At 49.2% G+C, this 18,159-nt stretch overlaps 2 protein-coding genes across 2 annotated transcripts in view; both read left to right on the forward strand.

Moving 5' to 3' along the window:
- LOC144179909 (uncharacterized) overlaps positions 1-18,159 on the forward strand; it is a 107,266-nt gene that overhangs the window by 25,067 nt on the left and 64,040 nt on the right. The gene's annotated exons all lie outside the window — the stretch shown is intronic.
- Positions 13,441-18,158, forward strand: LOC144179223 (P2X purinoceptor 7-like). The gene is made up of 3 exons (XM_077707504.1): positions 13,441-13,938; positions 17,455-17,661; positions 18,002-18,158. Exons 1-3 carry the CDS (start codon positions 13,787-13,789, stop codon positions 18,156-18,158), a joined length of 516 nt encoding a protein of 171 aa, XP_077563630.1. The 5' UTR covers positions 13,441-13,786.

Consider the following 18,159-nt stretch of genomic DNA (forward strand, 5'->3'; position numbering starts at 1 on the left):
AACGTAATCAACCAACACACCCAGTACTTAGATTGTATAGGGGGTCGCAAGGTACCTCAGCCAAAAATTACTGCCCTGTGCCCATCACAGAACTAAGAAACTTGTTCAAAAGATTTTTCTCTTTCCCGGTCTTGGCGTTCTTCGACCGCGGGAATTGCGTCATTACAGCGGTGTAGCAGCTATTGGCCGGCTATCCTTCAGTTGCAGCAATGAACGCATTCGATAGCCACTTCAAATATAAAGCCACAAAAGCAAAGCATAAACGGAAGGCTTATCTGCTGCGACGAGCAAATCACGCTGGGCCGATCCGTGCTGGCGAGAAGCATTGAAGGACTCTGCTATAGCTTTCGCAGTGCTTATAGGCGCGAAGTAAAGAGCGAAAGCGTTTATCGGGAGCCTTGCAGAGTCCCTTTAAAGAGCCAGAGTCTGGCTGCAGCTCATCTGAGTGCCGTTGGCTGTACCTCGGCCGGAATCGGAGACCATTCCAATTTCCGCTCGTCTTGCAACGTCGCCACCGGAGGACCGGAGCGCGTCGCGTAAATTGACGGCGCTTCCCCTGAGTCGAGAGTAGAGTAGAGTAGAGTACACGGGTGAGCCGGTTGTTCGCGCGTTTTTTTTTTTTTTTTTGACAACAGATTGACATCAAATAACAGAACGTCTTTGATTGCGAAGCGTTCGTGCGTAGCTTCAAGGTTCAGGCAGCGTGTTTACCAAAGTGTGGGGTAAACACGGGACTTCGGGTTCTTGGCAACTACGTTTTGACACTACGAGGTATATATAGACCCGCGCCTGCGTGAGGATAGCTTGTCCGTATGTAAAAAAAAAAAAAAAAGAAAGAAAACATCGGAAGGGCCTAATTTTACCATACTAGCCAACCGTGTATACAGCGACTGTAGCGTTGCGTAGCGCTATTACCGTAGATTAACGGGTGTACTTATAAAAAAATGTTCCCGTGGGACAGGAGCCAGCCATTTAAATGAGCGCTAACGCGCGTTAACCCTAATTAAAACCGCCGTCTCCGCAGCGGCCGGGGATTATTTATTCTCGGAAACGTGGTTCGGATAACGTACTTCAGGCGCGAAGCCAAGCTTGGCCGGTGTCGCAATGGCGCCGCTGTTTATGGGCGATGACGTCACAGGGTTTGCGCCATTTCATCCCCGGGGGGTCGGGGTAAGGAGCCAGGGAGGCGTCGAGGTGGGTTTGTTGTAATCTAAAGCGAAACTTTAGAACATCTGGGCGATTGCCTCTCGCGGGCCGCCTGCCAACACTGCTAACCGCCCCGACACTACTGTGTATCTTCCGCAATACCCTGACGTGCCACGTCTATCAACGGGTATATCTGCAGTGCAGAAAAAGGAACAGAGAGGGGGGGAAAGGGTGGTGGGCTGCGAGGCGGATTCTGAGCTTTTAGGGGCGAAGCCCCGTAAGGGCTGGGGCTGTTGGCGTCTCCTGTCGTCTTCGCAATCGTCGTCTCATGTAGTCACGGCACTAAAACACCGGGAAACTTGTTTACGCCTCGCGCTAGAACGTAACGCGTACTAAAAAACACCGGGACACTCGTTCACGCCTCGCGCTAGAGAACTTCGTGCTTCGAAGACAAGAGACTTTTACAGCAAAGCTGTATACCTCTGCCCCCCCCACCCAATGGTTTCATCTCCGTTGGAAAAAACGCCCGAGCGCCAAGAATATGCATGCTTCGTCCCTCCCCAGGCTTCACGTTAGTGGAGATGACCCGGGTTTTTTCTCTTGTTAATTTATGTTCATTTCTTTTTGTTCTTAATTTCTCGCTCTGCGCATACGGAGGGAACTGGAAATAAGCTAATATCGCTGGTTTAGATGGACGATTTCGCCAACCGACGTACACCGAGTTAAAGGAGGAAGCCTACGAGGAATTGACGGATATATATCGGACCGGTGTACTGTAGCTTCTTTACCTTCCTGTATTTGTGGAAACGCACGTTGGAATTGCAAACAAGTTCTTTAAACCACTTACAGTTGCGGCGCTTCCGCTAGTCGCTAATGAGAGAATAAAATACCATCTTATCAACACGGGCACTTTTCAGAAGTGCAGTGTAAAAACACTCCGAGAACACCTAATCACTTTTTATGAGTTGGGAATGCGAAAGCATTAATGCGTAATCGCCGGACATACCCGCGGGCATTGTGGGCACTGCCGTGCTCCGCGTAGAGCCCTCTGGCTGGCAGGTGATTGCTGCGCCGCAGGAGGAGGCATCATAAAGTGGTGAAATCACGTGACCTCGTGTGCTGTCATCATCATCATCGTCGTCATCGTCATCCTTGTTTCTTTGTGTTTTATCTTTATTTCTTTCGTTACTATGACTTAGAGCCTTGGCCAGGCCTAGACTCTAGCCCTAGCCCTTGCTAGGCCTACATTTAGGCTTAACGTTTGGAAGCCGCAACTTTAAGCCTAACGACGTGCCAAACGAACGCCGATTTCGAGCACCTTGCCGGATGGAAGAGTCGGCTAAATTCTGGCAGAACTGCTCATCTGGAAGCGGCCTTGAATTCTTGTACGTTCCAAGGACACTAAAACAGTCGCCTTTTGCGCGCTACTGGCGGCGGTCAGTGCACCACAGCGGCGAGCTGTGCACGTGTCTAGGCGGTGCGACGGTGCGACTCGAAAAAAGGAAACCGTCAATAGAGGAAGGACGTTGCGTGTTGCTCGCCCGCTGACGACTACCACTCCCCAGAGAAGCCCGGTTGTTGCGTGGCCTGCGGGACGCTGACGACCACTTCGCACGGCGGGGTCGTCAGCGCCTCTGTAAAGGGGCGGAGACGTTTCCGCGCACTCCGCCTTCCAGCGACCTTGGGACGGACGACGCGGATCGTGCGACAAAGTCGTCAACGCCACTGCAGCCTCTTCTCTTTGCCGCACTGCACCGCGATATGATGGGCGAACGTCATTACGTGGAGTGCGGCGCTTTGCTCGCGGTCATTAAAACGTGGTGTCACGCTTAACGTTACCCGAACGCCAGAAACGGAAAGACAAGGCTCAGGTTATTCGCAGACGTGCAGTCAAGAGATTTCTTGTTGTGAAGCTTGCTTACTCGTGGCGCTTTATTATTTTACCTCTTTCGCCTTCTGAGTTGTGACTTTGTTTATGCTTGGAGAAGTGGAGAAGTCTTCTGTGTGCATGTGTGGAAGCCACATTTGTGAGAATGCTTTTGTCCATTTAAACCAAGAATTCTACACGTGTGTGCCGCCCTTTGTGTTTAGAACTGTGAAACAGAACTAGTCGGACTGCGGCAGTAACATACGTCTTCAAGGGAGTGCGATGCTCGGAAGAAAGGGTGCCCTTGCGTGCATTGAAACCTTGCCCACGCCGTCGGTATAGTGAGAATGGGCAGCTTAGAAGTGGTCGACGCCGAGACGAGTAATATTAACCGCAGTGTTTGGGCGCATGCCTATACGGATTGTGGGTAACTGAACTTTCCTAGTTCAACCGCGCAAAGTTTTTTAAGCGCCCTAGGCTACGGCAGTTACAAAAATTCAGGGAAGCTTGCATTCACGCGCAATACTTGAATGGCGAAGCTGTTGGTAAACGTGGCAGGACGCATAGTTAAGTTTCAGTATGACTGTTTATTTGCATAGTTGCGGTGCCAGTAATCGTCGTCATATGCATCGAAGTTCTCGTCGTCTTCTTCGCGGAAAGTGGTAGATGCAAAGTCATCCTCAGCACTGTAGGCTTCCACCAGCTCAACTGGCGAAGCTTGCGCACTAAGTCGCGTAAGGCTTTAACCATATGGCGAAGCTGACTGATTTCTTTATACGTGGGCACTGAAGGACACATCGCCACGCATTTGTGAAAGTTTGCAATTGTTTATTTACGTGTTCCGTCGTTGCTCTGTTTTGTGCTAGCAGTATAGTCATTGCCATATGCATCGATATCGTCGCGTTCCTCATGCTTATGCGGTAGCACTTGACGACAGCTCTGGAGTTCTTTTTTTTTTTTTTTAAAGCCACTGCGCGTGCCGCCAACGCTCAAAGGCCGCCGCGAGGCACGCGCTCCGCATTTTCTTGGTATTCTTTCTTGAAAAACCGAAGCTATACGGCTTGTACAACAGCCCCGCTGTTAAAAAAAATGCGGGGATGCTTAGAACTTTGTAAGAATGTGGAGTCAAAAGCCTATAGTTGGTACTGCTATTGAACATCTTGTTTGATTAGCCTTGATTAGCCTTCGGACATCACCCTCCGAAGCTCGTTCTGTTCGCCATTCGCCCCCGTCGGTACGTTCACCTGTCAAGGCGGCTCTTATTGCGCGTGCGACAGCAGCCCACTCTCCTTTGGCGCTCCTGTTTCCCTTTTCCATGGCTCGCGATCGCTTCGACCCCAACTCCAACTTCGTTTTTGTACTACCTATTTTCGGTGTTAAGATCTAAGTCGTTCGCCTCAAAAAAAAAAAAGTGCGTGCCAATTCGCCCTGTGAAGGTGGTTGGAAAGCGAAGCTGTAAACGACACCCTTGATGATTACCCATGCGACATCCTTTTAATTCACACACGTGACTACAAAGAGTGAAACCATAGACAAGTGAAATGCACTTAACCACACCCTTTATTACTTCAAAGAGATATTCTTTACTAGTGGCAAATTAATGCATGATTTATGAACGGTGGTTGTTTGAGTTGTATTGGTGAAGCACATGAGTGGAAACTTTTTTTTTATATAAAAAAACGAAGCTCAAACCTGGTTTTAGACGATCTCACTTCACTTCTCCGTCTCTGCCGCCGCCGACGAAGGCGACGAGATCAGCGGCAGAGAGGGAGAAGTGAGAGGCCATGCGTTGGTGTGAGGTTCCATTAATTTTTATAACTCCTAGCGCTTGCGCAAGGCGCGCACACGGCCGCTACGTGCCGCGGGCGGAGTGCACAGCGGCGCGAGAGGTCGCGTGACGCTATCACGTGGCATTCAGCGAAAACGCAGGGGGTAGACCCGCAGATATGCTTGGTCAGTGCACCGTCTGTCTCCCTCGTCTCCGCTCGGGCTCGTAGCTCAACCGGTAAAACAGCTCTGGCTCCGTTTTTCTATTCGTTCCAGGTTCGATTCCTGGCGGGGCTAGTAACTCCTTTTATTTGTTCGCGGGAGTTTTCTGTTGACACCAATGGTGGCGACAGAGCCCTTGGGGGGTAGAAGTAAAAAAGCTTCGCTTTAAAATACCAGGCGACACCGTTGAGTGCACCGTCGAGAGCCGCAAAAAAAATTGGTCGCCATCCCGCCCTGTGAAAGTGGATGCCCAGCAAAGCGGTTGTAAACCACATACTGATTCATGGTTTATAATGTTTCTCGTCGTCTCGGCGGACTTGTCGCTTGCGCTCGGCTAGTGTCACTAGATAAGGGTACAGCGTATTGACACACTTTTCTTCCGTTGTACCGTGCCGCCGCCATTATCATGGGTCAGTTCGCATCACGTGACATTTGTTTGCACTGCGACGGTTCATGGTCGCCACCATTTTGTTTATGCGCTTTAGTCGGCCTGGTAGGCTTAGCTTTTCCGGCCTGATCTGCGGCTGCGCGCGACTGGCGTCGTTCCGAATAAGAGTCAAAGGTTAACGCGTGCAACAGCAGTTCAGCAGCAGAAATGTGTCCAAAGGTGCGGCGAATGCTGGGTCCTGCCTAGCCTGACGCATGCGTTCGGCGTCTTGGGCAAGAACTGCTCTGTTTATTGACCCTAGTCTTGCCTAGCCTTCAAAGATAATCTCTAAACATAATCTTTACTGGAAAAGCACGGTGGGGTGGAGGGTACCATTGTTCGCAGGCGCCTTATCATCCATAATGCGGTCTCGATGCTTGTTTTGTGGTTTCTTTAAACGAATTCTGAGCTATATGCTGTATGTCTGATTAGCCTGACGCATGCATGCGCTCGCTGTCTTAGGACTTGGCGGCCTGGAGTTTTTGCCCACGGCGATGAAAACATTTTGGGGTAGAGGTATACAGCTTTGCTAGCTGTAAAAGAAATGGGCGGAAGAATTGATTGACTTATTGTAGGGTTTAACGCGCCGACGCAACTCAGGCGATGAGGCGCGCCGTAGTGGAGGGCTCCGGATTAATTTTGACCACTGCTGACTTAGAGGTATAAGATTGATTGATTGATTGATTGATTGATTGATTGATTGATTGATTGATTGTGGGGTTTAACGCGCCGACGCAATGGGGGCGATGAGGCGCGCCGTAGTGGAGGGCTCCGGATTAATTTTGACCGCCTGGGGATCTTTAACGTGCGCCGAAATCTCGTACACACGGGCGTTTTCGCTTTTCGCCACCATCAGAAAAGCGGCCGCCGCGGCCGGGAATCGAACCCGCGACCTCGTGCAAAAATGGGGCGGAAGAAGGGCGCGCAGCGTGATCCGTGCGTTTGGCGCCAGGGGCATTTGCACAACAGCGAGCGCGCCTGTTCTTCCGAGAAGCGCGTCATCGGAAGGTAAACACGTCCTTGCGGAGTGTCGGAAGGTTGCTATTTCCGTGGGGGGCAACTGGCGGCGAGGGCGCACGGAGCCAAGGGAGCCGTTGGCCCTTCCTCCGTTCTTGCATCCAAATACCGAGACGCGGTGTCGCCGCCCCTGAGGCACCACGCTATAACGCCCGCACCTTCCCCCCTCCGAACTTTGCTTATTAGCCGTCGGGATTGTTCGAATGTAAGAAAAGTTATTTAGACGTCTTTTTTATATTTTATTGCGCAAAATTAAGTTCGGCAAGATGGCAATCTAAACGTCAGAAATATTTTTTCGACGTCCTTTTGATAGGTTTATTGAACGAAATAAAGTTTGGCGCGATCCACGGGAATCCGAATGTTAGAGAAATTACCATGAGTGAAACTTAAGCGCAAAAATTTTCACAGGGACGAGAAAGGGAACGACAGGGACGAGAAAGGTCGTTCCCTTTCTCGTCCCTGTGAAAATTTTTGCGCTTAAGTTTCACTCATGGAAATTGCGAACCAACTAGCTCGTCTCTCCATTTTGCTTTAGAGAAATTATTTCGGCGTCCTTTTTATGGGTTCATTGAGCTAAATTAAGTTTGGCGAGATGCGTGGGGATCCGTATGTTAGAAAAAATTATTTGGACGTCCTATTTATATAGGTTCATTGATGAGCGAATTTAAGTTTGAGAAGATGGTGATCCGACTGCACCCTTCCGTTGCTCCTATTTGTTTTACATATCTAGGCGTACGCCAGTTAGCGCCAAGTCTGGAACGTGCCTGAGAACTTCGTTATTCTTTTCGTCGCTATTCGTTTCTTCGAACCCGTCACGGATTTCGACTTGCGCGCGCGTGTTTTTCGAGTCAGCGAAGGCGTGTTCCGTTGTTTTCGCTGCAGATGCCCTCCTCCGTCTGTGGATCCCACCTTATTTTAAACTGCGGGGACGGCTCCAGGGTGAATGAGCTCGCTCGTTGGTAAACAAGAGGCTGTAGGGCGCGAGAGCGAGCGAACGATAATGTTGAGACGGTGAAGGGAGTCTTTCTTTCTCTGTGGTGAAGGCTTGTGCGAAGAGGCAAGGCCGTGTTGTTACTTTTAGCCTCGTTGGCTTTCCGCAGCGCCGTGCTGGCGTTGTCATGCTGCTGGATGAAATGCGTTGCACCCATTTAGACGCCACAAGGGTGCGCAGTAGAGGCTATCTGTGCTGAGACTTGCACCTAAAGCGGGGTACAGAGTGGAATATGGAACGCTCTTATACCTCTGGGTCAGCGGCGCTGCCAGAAATACTAAAGACGATAGTCTCTCTTGGGCTATTTAAACGCAGAAATTTTCGTCTATCTGTCTGTCTGTCTGTCTGTCCGTCTGCCTGTCTGTGTGTCTGTCTGTCTGTGTGCCTGTCTGTGACTCGATTCAGCCAGCCGGCCCAAGTGAATCAGAATCTGCACAGTTAAATACCCACAGCCAAATCTAAACGTCCAAGCCCGGTGTCAGTGTTCATACTTGTGAACATCGTTGAACAAGAACAATACATCGCGCAAATGTAAAGCAGGAAATCAATACATAAGTGATAACTGCAGCGTTCCGTTATTAAAAAAAATCATGGATGCTTGGTTTTTGCGAGAGCAAATTAAATATTACATCAACGCCATAAAACCGTCGCCTGCTGTTGCCAGCGGTATACCTCCTGGCGGCATTTAAAAATCAAACGGCAACAGCAACGAAAGGTTCCATTAGATAGATTCCACGTTCCGCTTGGAACGCTCGTGGAGTAGGGCAACGTGGTTCTATAAAAGTTGAACACAGAAGGGTGCCTCAATTCACGCGCGTCTCCGCCGTACGGCAGCGCTGGCATCGAGGCACCCTACTTGGAGCAGTGGAACGCGGCAATTTAAATTGACTTGAGCGAACCTCCAGCGTGTGGTCTTGTGAGGAACGAGACGGAAGAGGAACAGCATGAGAGGTGAGCGGGAATGAGAAGGTAGGTACTTACTTGGCGGAGGCACCAGTCGGCTATCGTCTTTTTCATGGGGGGAAGGGGTGGGGGGGGGGGGTGTATACGCCGCGGGTAAAAAAATAGAAAGACGAACATCCTGTACCCGAACAACGTCTTAGTCATTTTTCTGCTTTAATAAAGCAAATACATTAGATGCCTCGTTCGCTGTAGCATATACATAAAAAATAAGAGTGCCCACAGGACGCCCAGGCACCATTTTTGTCAACAAATTGACACTGTTCTTATGTAAGGTTTTCCGTTTTAATATATCTACACGGAGTGTATACGTAGCACGAGCGAAAAAAGGCTGAAAGGTGAGGAAGGCGAGGATGCAGAAAATTTCGGGGGGGGGGGGGGTGCTCTGACACTGAAACAACCCCCCTGGCTACACCCCTGCTTGTTATTCTATACGCTGACGGAGATAAATGAGAATGAATTGGATACTTGACGGGAATAATCATAACCATTTGCGACTGTAAACTGCATTAATTGCACCGTGATGACCAGGGTCCAAATCCTACGCGTAGCTGGAACTTTTCCGGCGGGTCTGATTTCTCTCGAGGTCTCCCGTGATTGGCTCCCCAGGCCGTTGTCCGTGACGTTTCTTTTCTGCGCACGGCCAATCGCATGAGGCCGCGTGGGAAATCAACCTCGCCGAAAAAGTTGGGGAGCCCCTTAGGATTTGACCCCAGCTTGTACCTGATGCACAATTTGCGCTATCCCTGACAGACTCGAGTCGGGCTGGGTGCTTTTCGGGCGCGGAGCAAGAATATATAGGAGGTGAACCGGCCCATTGCGACAAGCGCGGGCGAACGACCAGAGAATGTCATAATGGAAACCAAGGCTGACTGCAAAGCTTCGTAGCTGCGACGGTGATGGAGAGGGTAGCGGCACCTGATGGACGAAGGGATGGCGGCCGCACTTATTCCGCGGCTGAGCAGTGAAATGCCGATTAGGGCTGCCGCGCAGTTTCTTCAACCGCGGTAGATTCCGCTAGCTTAACGTATGACGAGCGCTTGTGACATTATTGTCTGGCCGCGCTAGGAAGCCTAGTTTCGCCTGCTATCTTGTTCTTGCTCCGTGTTTTCGGGTCATCTGGAGTCGGTAGATTGGGTGTAAGCGCTTTAAGCTCGGGATGGTTTGGTGTGGAATTGCTTGTGAATAAGCATTTGGGGTTGAGTCAAGCGGAGGGAGCTGTGGGCCTTTTGGTACGGGTGACACAAGTCAAACGCGAGCCTGTGTGCCGGGGTGCCTACGGAGTTCCCTTTGGGAAGTACATGTAGCTGCGAGTGACATATAGTGTCAAAACAAAAAAAAAAACAAAAAAAAAATACACGCGCACACACCGAGAACGGCGCACCGACTATATTTTAAGGTATTATTTTGCGAGCGCAAGATGGGAATTCCATAGGCTCCTATTCAGTCGCAAGTACTGGCTTTACACACGTACGAGACTGTGGAGCCCGCTACATCTCACGGCGTGTAAAGACTGCTGTGAATACTGAGGGGGCGAAGGCATTGAAATGACAGTATTGTGCGGAAATATGCATTTCCGTTTGTGAAGTGCTTCGGAAGGAGCCGTAGTCGCTTTTCAGATTCCGAATTGGCCAGCTTGGGAGCTGTATAGAATTTTCCGTAACGCTCAATATTTCTGCGCACGTGGTTTTACTCGGTGAGTGAGTGAGTGAGTGAGTGAGTGAGTGAGTGAGTGAGTGAGTGAGTGAGTGAGTGAGTGAGTGAGTGAGTGAGTGAGTGAGTGAGTGAGTGAGTGAGTGAGTGAGTGAGTGAGTGAGTGAGTGAGTGAGTGAGTGAGTGAGTGAGTGAGTGAGTGAGTGAGTGAGTGAGTGAGTGAGTGAGTGAGTGAGTGAGTGAGTGAGTGAGTGAGTGAGTGAGTGAGTGAGTGAGTGAGTGAGTGAGTGAGTGAGTGAGTGAGTGAGTGAGTGAGTGAGTGAGTGAGTGAGTGAGTGAGTGAGTGAGTGAGTGAGTGAGTGAGTGAGTGAGTGAGTGAGTGAGTGAGTGAGTGAGTGAGTGAGTGAGTGAGTGAGTGAGTGAGTGAGTGAGTGAGTGAGTGAGTGAGTGAGTGAGTGAGTGAGTGAGTGAGTGAGTGAGTGAGTGAGTGAGTGAGTGAGTGAGTGAGTGAGTGAGTGAGTGAGTGAGTGAGTGAGTGAGTGAGTGAGTGAGTGAGTGAGTGAGTGAGTGAGTGAGTGAGTGAGTGAGTGAGTGAGTGAGTGAGTGAGTGAGTGAGTGAGTGAGTGAGTGAGTGAGTGAGTGAGTGAGTGAGTGAGTGAGTGAGTGAGTGAGTGAGTGAAATAGAAAGTGGAAAAGAAGTGGAGAGGGCATATTTTGAACTCATTTGGGAGTTCACTAGCATACAACCAATGCCACCTAGAGGAGGTATAGGTGGCATTGATACAACCCAGTCCGGGGGAAGGGGAGAGGGGGAACAAAATGGGATAGATGAGAACTCGGTTGGTCAGATATCACGTGCACTGTCATTTCTATAGCTGTGGTTTTAAACAACAAAGATCACGTCGCGGTTGAGTCAATTCATAGTCGCCAGTGTCTAACTTCGTCGCCTCCGGCCTCGCTTTGAGTACTATTGATTTTTTTTCCTAATACTCCCTTTCCCCGCCCTCTTCGTCGGTCCTTTAACGCGACCCGTCAAACATTTGCTAAGCGCGATAAGGATTCATTGTTGCGACGGGCTCGTACCCTTCCCCGAACTCTTTTCAACCCCACACATACCGCAGCCGTGTTCTCATCGGACGCTCACTTATTCACTGAGAGATTGTTTCTCGTATCCAATAAAGGCGGAATGTATGCGCACCGCGACTCGACCATGTGGCGTAGGCGGCAGGTAGAAATTGATTCGTCTTTGTCCCATTTCGGGCTCTCGATAAGCGTGGGCCGACGGAAATATATTTCGTGCTTCGAGGGCCGTGAGTGCAGGGCAAACATTACCGCCGGCGTGACATGTTAGCGGCGCTCGGAGAGAATCTCGCGAGCAGGTTATCGATTCGCTTCGTTTGCCAGAGGGAAACACCGCTGCGCTCGCGTAAGAGAGCAGTGCAAATACGGAAACACAGCCATAGACGGCGGCAGTAGTGTAGGACGACCGATGTCGACAGAAAGGATTACGTTGCGTCATCAAGCAGGGCTTTCGTGACGAAACAGTGCGATTCGCAGTTGCATGTGCTGGCGCGGTGGCGTGAATGGGGTTTGGACGAGGTCACGGGTGGAGTTTTAGTTCAGTGGCGCGGATACCCCACCTCTAGGCGACTTAAAATTACCTAGGAAATTATTGTTTCGGACGCCCATAAAGGCTGTCCGTGGGTGCGGTAAATTAATGTGATTGATTATTATTATTGTTTTTTATTATTTGCTATTAGTCATTCCCACCGCCTTCCCTAGGGCGCACCCACAAATACGCCCCCTGGTACAGTTATGCTGGTTACGACGGTATATCAGCGATGACGGCTTTAGGAGGATTCTGGAATTCTACACAGGGAACTTCGGGGGCAGTGATTAGAAGGAAAAAGAAAATGTTGGGTTTGAAAGAAATAATACCCGTCGCGGCGGCGATTTTTATGATGCAGGCGGAAAACGAAAATGCTTACGTGTCGGGATTCCGGCGTACTTTAACTATGACCAGGGCGTCAGAGTTAATCCATAGCCGGCCATAGCTGCACACATGACGCGCGCCCATCTGGCGAATTGGTTGGACATTCGGGGGGTTGTCCGATACCTTAGCGGCAATATCGCAGTTTATCTCTGCCCCAGGACAAACACCCACGGCGTCGACTCGAGATTTTATTTTTTAATAGCGAAGCTGTTCAGCAATTCGTTGATTCTGGAGTTGTACGAAACTCAGTGTAACAGTATAAAGAAAAGGAATCACCGGAACCCTCAGAATTCGAACCTGTGTCTGGTAGATCAAGGGAGTTAGAGTTGGTCATTTTACCCAGTCGGCTACGAGCGTGAGCTAGTATAGGGACCGGGCAGCTGGACGGGTGGCGCCACCACTCGGCGCTCCCATCGTCAGTGGAATGAGCCGGTGCATTCGACTACACAGCCTCCCGTTGTTTTTTTTCGTGTTTGCTTCGGTGCTTTGAATGTTTTGGTGTTGTTGTGAGCGGACACGTGAGATGAAACGAAGTCTAGATAGATGTGTTGGGTTCTTAGATGCAGTAACGATTACGTAAACTTGTGGGACGCTTCTAAAGTTGGGTATCGGCTGCAATGGTATGAGCGCTTTTTGCAGCGAGAGAGAGAGAGAGAGAGAGAAACTTTATTTGAGCCCCATGGGGCTAGTCTGGGTGGCGGGTGACCGGCGGTGGTAACCGGCCGGTGACCATTGCAGCTCGCTGAATGACCTTAGCCTGGACCTCACGGTCCGAGCTGCACAACGCCTTCGCCCAGTGCTCTCCGTCTGTGAAGGGGGGGAATGGGTTTTGGGGGCACTGCCACATGCAGTGGTCTTGGGTATCGAGGGACCCGCAGTCGGGGCACAAAGGGGTGGGGTACAAAGAAGGGTAGATAAGGTGAAGTCGATATCGGCAGGGGAGTACGTGTGTCTGGGTGAGTCGCCATAGGCGTTCCTCTTCGTTGGAGAAGGTCGGAGCGGCTGGGGGTAGTTGGCGGCGGGAGAGGCGGTAGTGCGAGGTTATGTCGTTGAAGGTAACAAGTCTGTCGCGGGCTGATAGGGCTCCGTGGAAGGGCTCAAGGCCAGGACCAGCTCGGACGGTGAGCTCTCGAGCGGCCCTGTGTGCTGCCTCGTTCCCCCCCACACCCGCATGGGCCGGAGTCCATACCAGCTCGACTGGGGTGGTGGGAGAATTTTGAAGAAGGATTTTGAGGGCCAAAGGCGAGATCATTCCTTTGGCGAAATTTTGAACGGCCGTTTTGGAATCGGAGATTACGATGGAGGGGGGCGGCCTGAGGGTAAAGGCTAGGGCTACTGCCGCCTCTTCCGCGGTCGCCGGGGAGTTACTGTACAGAGTAAGGGAAGCAAGCGGAGGGGCGTCAGGGCCATTAAAGGGGTCCTGAAATACCTTCCGCCGATACATGGATGTACATATAACCAAATAAAGCAATGTATAAGCAATCTTCTCCTGCAAGAATTTTGTTAAAGCGATGAGTATTAGCCGAGAAATTGTAAATCAAAAACTGCGTATTATCGTCGTGCCGCCTTTCCTCCTCTTTTCAACGTTCTCTTCGCTGTTGACGATGCGCCCGCCTTCCCTCCCATGATGCTGCGCTCCTCAGCGGTGACGTACTTCCGCTTTTGCGCTCCGATTGCCGTCTGCTACGGCAAGGCGTTGGCTACGGGCAAGCTCTTTCGGTTTTTTTCATCTTTGTTGACAACATGGACCCGGCACTCCGCTCAAGGCTGGAAAAGCGAACTAAAGAGCTGGGGTGGGATCCCTACGAATCCACACCGCGACGAAAGGTCTCAAGAAAGGATGATGACCCTGAATCGCCAGCGTCACCGGGACGAAGCGGCGACGAGATGAATTGGTAAGTATGGAAAAATGAAATATCTGAGCGAATGATTGAACGGTTGGCTCGACTTTTGTTTGAATGAGCGTGCGTGCGTTCTATACCGATGTCGATTGCGTAGGCACCCTGTATTCGCCGCGAGCTCGACATGTAGGTGGCGACAGCGTCGCGCTCCTAGTGTGGATGCTCCGCTGAGCGGCCCGTAAGAATGCACACTGTTGGCGCGCTTCGTGCCTTTTTCCCGTCGTATGTGCGCACGAAAGGTGAAAACAAGAGTGGTATGCTGTAGTTCGGTTCCTCAACGTTCAATGTATAGCATGGAAGCGGCAGTCAGTTTTCATTATTACGCAAAAAAAAAAAAAAGCGACGACTCATCGGGAATCTCAGAATGGCCGTAATTGTGACAATGAACTTGTACGTTGTTCATGTGGCTCGTAGCAAGCTCGATCTTTCCAGACTATGGCTTTGAGCCTTCAATAAAAGCCTGAATAAAAACAAATCAGGAAGCCTCGATCTCTGAAATTCAGTTTACAACGGCAATCTCAATCGCTTTCACTGGTAGCATGACGCATTCTTGCATTTGTGGGATGCTCTGAAATGGTAACACTACTTAACTGCCCCAAAATTCTTTCTAAGAGCTTACAATATTTTTTGTGTGTTCAAAAAACCACATATAAAATTACTGAATATTGATCAGCGCAGAGATATAAATGTAACCGCTCTAACGGGTCTTTTAAATGAAATTTTAACGACTCTGAAGGAAGGTTTGATGAATAATGGTTTCGGATCACTTATTTACGGCTTAATCCCAAGTGAACTTGCGAATTGAATTGTCAACGCACGCAGTACAATCAACAGCTCATGTTTAGCTAGGTTTTCGCGAAGTGACAAGCAGCTTTACAGTGTGCAAACCAAGCTTCTGGGACCTTACAGTGAGCACAAATTTTCTGTTATGGCTGCTCTGTTGACCATTTGCGTTCCTTTTAAAATCTAACAGGTGCCTGAAACAGCGAGATGTGTTTGCATTCTTGCGTATAAGGCGCTTACGAACCCTAAAGATGGCAATAAATGAAGTTGCGCTGTTGCAGATGTAGTAAAACATTTCCTATTTATTTCTCGTTGCGAATCAGCGCAACGGGTTCCCGGTAACTACTTTGTTTTGTAAACTGAACATCGCCTTTGTATTGGCATTTAATTCTTGAGGATTGGTTAAAAAATGAAATCCTGTGCATTTAGTTTTTTTTTTTTTCGGGAAGGGGGGGCGGGCGGGGGGGGGGGGGGGGGGTACTGCCAACGTTGCAAGAGCAGCGAGAAGAGAACGCATGTAACGCGAAAAGCCAAAATATGGTTATCAGTATTACTTACAATCGAAACTACACTAGGCGTCGTGTTCTGTAGCGGTGAAAAAGCAGTACGTATTTTCAAAACTGCTTAACCCCCCTTTGGTCTGGGATTGTCCAGGAATTGTGGCTCGCCTTTTTCAAAATTGTATTGAAAGCAAGCATTATAGGAAAAAAATAAAAAAAACAGCGAGTCATGGCACACACCCCTCACACATGTGGGCAACAACGTGCATTATATTACGCGTTTTCTGCTCTTTCTTTAAACTTAGGTCCACCTTAAGAGGTTAAGACGTGACCATATTAGGCATTTGGTTATGCTGAGTGAGACACGTTTCTGGACAAGGTGATTCATGTCGGATTTGAAAGTGATATATATGAAAATGACACACGAAATTTCACATGATAGACGCAAACTCACAACTGCTTAATTTTGCCAAAAAATCCCCCATAAATACTCTTGCGCATACATAGAAACGTATTTTAAACAATACGTAAAATTAGCAACTCAGTGTAAACAACGACTGTCCAAAAATGGTATTTATTTTAGAAAAGGTACGGGAAGAACACGATCGCACAGGAGCTTGCGGGTGTAAAATACGTGTCCGGTAATGTATGGGCGACAGCGCACGGGTCGTGTGCAGTGTAAATGTTTTTGTTTGTTTCTTCTTTCTGTAAGGACACAGCGCAATTTTACAAGGGTGTGGAATTTGCACGCGTATGCACAGGTCTTGTCGCTTCTTACCCGTTTCGCGTACTAAACTTTTATCCTTTAAATAATCACCACGCCACCTTCAAAAAGCACCCTTCGACGTTCCCGAAACGGCAGACGACTGCACTCAACAATAAGAAAAGTGCAATGTGTGGAAGCAATGTTTATAACACGTTTCACACTCAAGCGGTGACCAGGGCGTAGATGTTTCGTGGAAATAAACCAGCGCATTAACCCGCAACGGCCGCTGATTATTGTGTTTCTAGAGGAAACGCGCAAGCAGACGTAACTATATCATTGCTTACTGCCAAACTAGCACACATATTGGTTGTTTTGTCATGTGCAGCACGCGTCTTGCGCCGCACGCAACGGGAAAAAGCAGACGACGCGAGAGCGCCATCCACACTAGGAGCGGTTCGTCCCGCCGCCGCCAGGGGCCGACTGTGTTCGCGCTCGGGGCGAATAGTGCGCACACCGTAATAGCGACGCCGTGCGCGCGCTCGCGTCAGCAATATATACTATTCCCGTCCAATATTTTCGAAACGTAGCTAACTCAGCCACAAGGTTGCACTGTGTGGCGTGGACCGTTCTTTTTTTTTTTTTTTTTTTCTTGCGTCGGACTAGCAGGGCCGCGAGTTTATTTACCATGCGACTTGCGCTTTGAGGTTCGTGCTGGGCCTGCCCTTCCTGGAGGACTCCCCATGGCTACACAAAATCATTCACCAATTTCAAATTTCTCATTAAGGGCTAGAGGCTTTCGCTCTTCTCCATCATTCATTGTTATTATTGGGGTGTGCTCAGTGCTGCCGACCCCTCCGCGACCACGGCACTACATTTTTTTTCCATCGAAGACTGATGCCCCTGTTTTGTGCGTGAAGTAAACGGTTTAATCGCTCAATAACGACGTCGCGATTTTGCAAAATAATATATTTCTTTTCCTCTGAAAGCACTATTGACAATAGAGAAAATGGTTGCTGGTCCCAGCTGGCTTATGGCCAAATTCTGTTCCAAGTTTATGGCACAAGTCCCAGCTTGGACTACCATTTTCTCTAGGGGAAGTTAGCCCCGGTGCCCAATTTATTAATTAAATCGTGTCAGTGACACACGTAACTAGGAGTCGTGACTACCATTTTCTCTAGGGGAAGTTAGCCCCGGTGCCCAATTTATTTAATTAAATCGTGTCAGTGACACACATAACTAGGAGTCGTGACATTTTAAGTGGTATTTTCATAGTTCAAAAGCAGATATTTTTTCTCTACATGTCTACATACTTGAAACGACGTATTCATAGTTTAGAAGCCGACATTTAATCTACTTTTCTCTTATTAGAGTGGGGCAGGCTATGTCCCATTTTCCATACTGTTGAGCATACTGAAAATTTAAATTGGCACCTAGTTCCTTGTGTTGTATGGTGCACATCTGTGTTTACCAGCTGCTTGTCAAACACAAAGCTTACCCGCATGTGCGCACTTGTGTATGCAGGTGCCAATGTGGGCTGTGTGTGGCCAATCCAAAGCCACTGGAAAATGTGTGCTGTCGGGGGATCGCTAAAGTTGTTGCCAAGAGCAACCATGACTGCATCATTCGGCATGCATATTTTCCCACCCTTTGCCTCAACCCAGCAGTTCTCGAGGCTGTGTACTGGGAGCTGGAGTCCCATGGCGTCCCCATGCCTTGCGAGTTGCACAGGTAAGACAGCTAGCAAAGGGGCAGGTCCAAAGTGCTTTATTATGGGATTCAATAAGAACATTTTATTCTTTATTTATCCATGCATTTTATGTTTCCACAATCTAGAACAAGGCTGGTCAAGACGAGAAGCACACTTAAGAACGTGATACAGAACTGAAACCATGACATAATAACAACATAGCTTATATTTACTTAAAAGTGTAAACCAACCTACACTCGCATATAGCTAATTGTCAGTGCATTTTAATACATGCCTAGTATAGTAATTAGCCAGCAAGTGTGAAATATTGACTGATTCTATTGTACTGTAAAGTGCATAACTAACTTCAATTACTTTCAGGAAGTATCGCTTCACGGCATACAGGCTCTTCACGCGCTGGTGTTGGGGCAGGCTCGGAACAGCCAATCGAGTCGTGCTACCAGCATGTGTGGTGGGCCACATACGACAGCACTTCCCTTCAGCGTCATATGTGGGCTTCCAGTATCCAGTGCTATAAG

Source organism: Haemaphysalis longicornis, unplaced genomic scaffold (assembly GCF_048455015.1).
Source record: "Haemaphysalis longicornis isolate Haplotype H1 unplaced genomic scaffold, Haemaphysalis longicornis Haplotype H1 scaffold_4, whole genome shotgun sequence".
Classification (NCBI taxonomy): Eukaryota; Metazoa; Arthropoda; class Arachnida; order Ixodida; family Ixodidae; genus Haemaphysalis; species Haemaphysalis longicornis.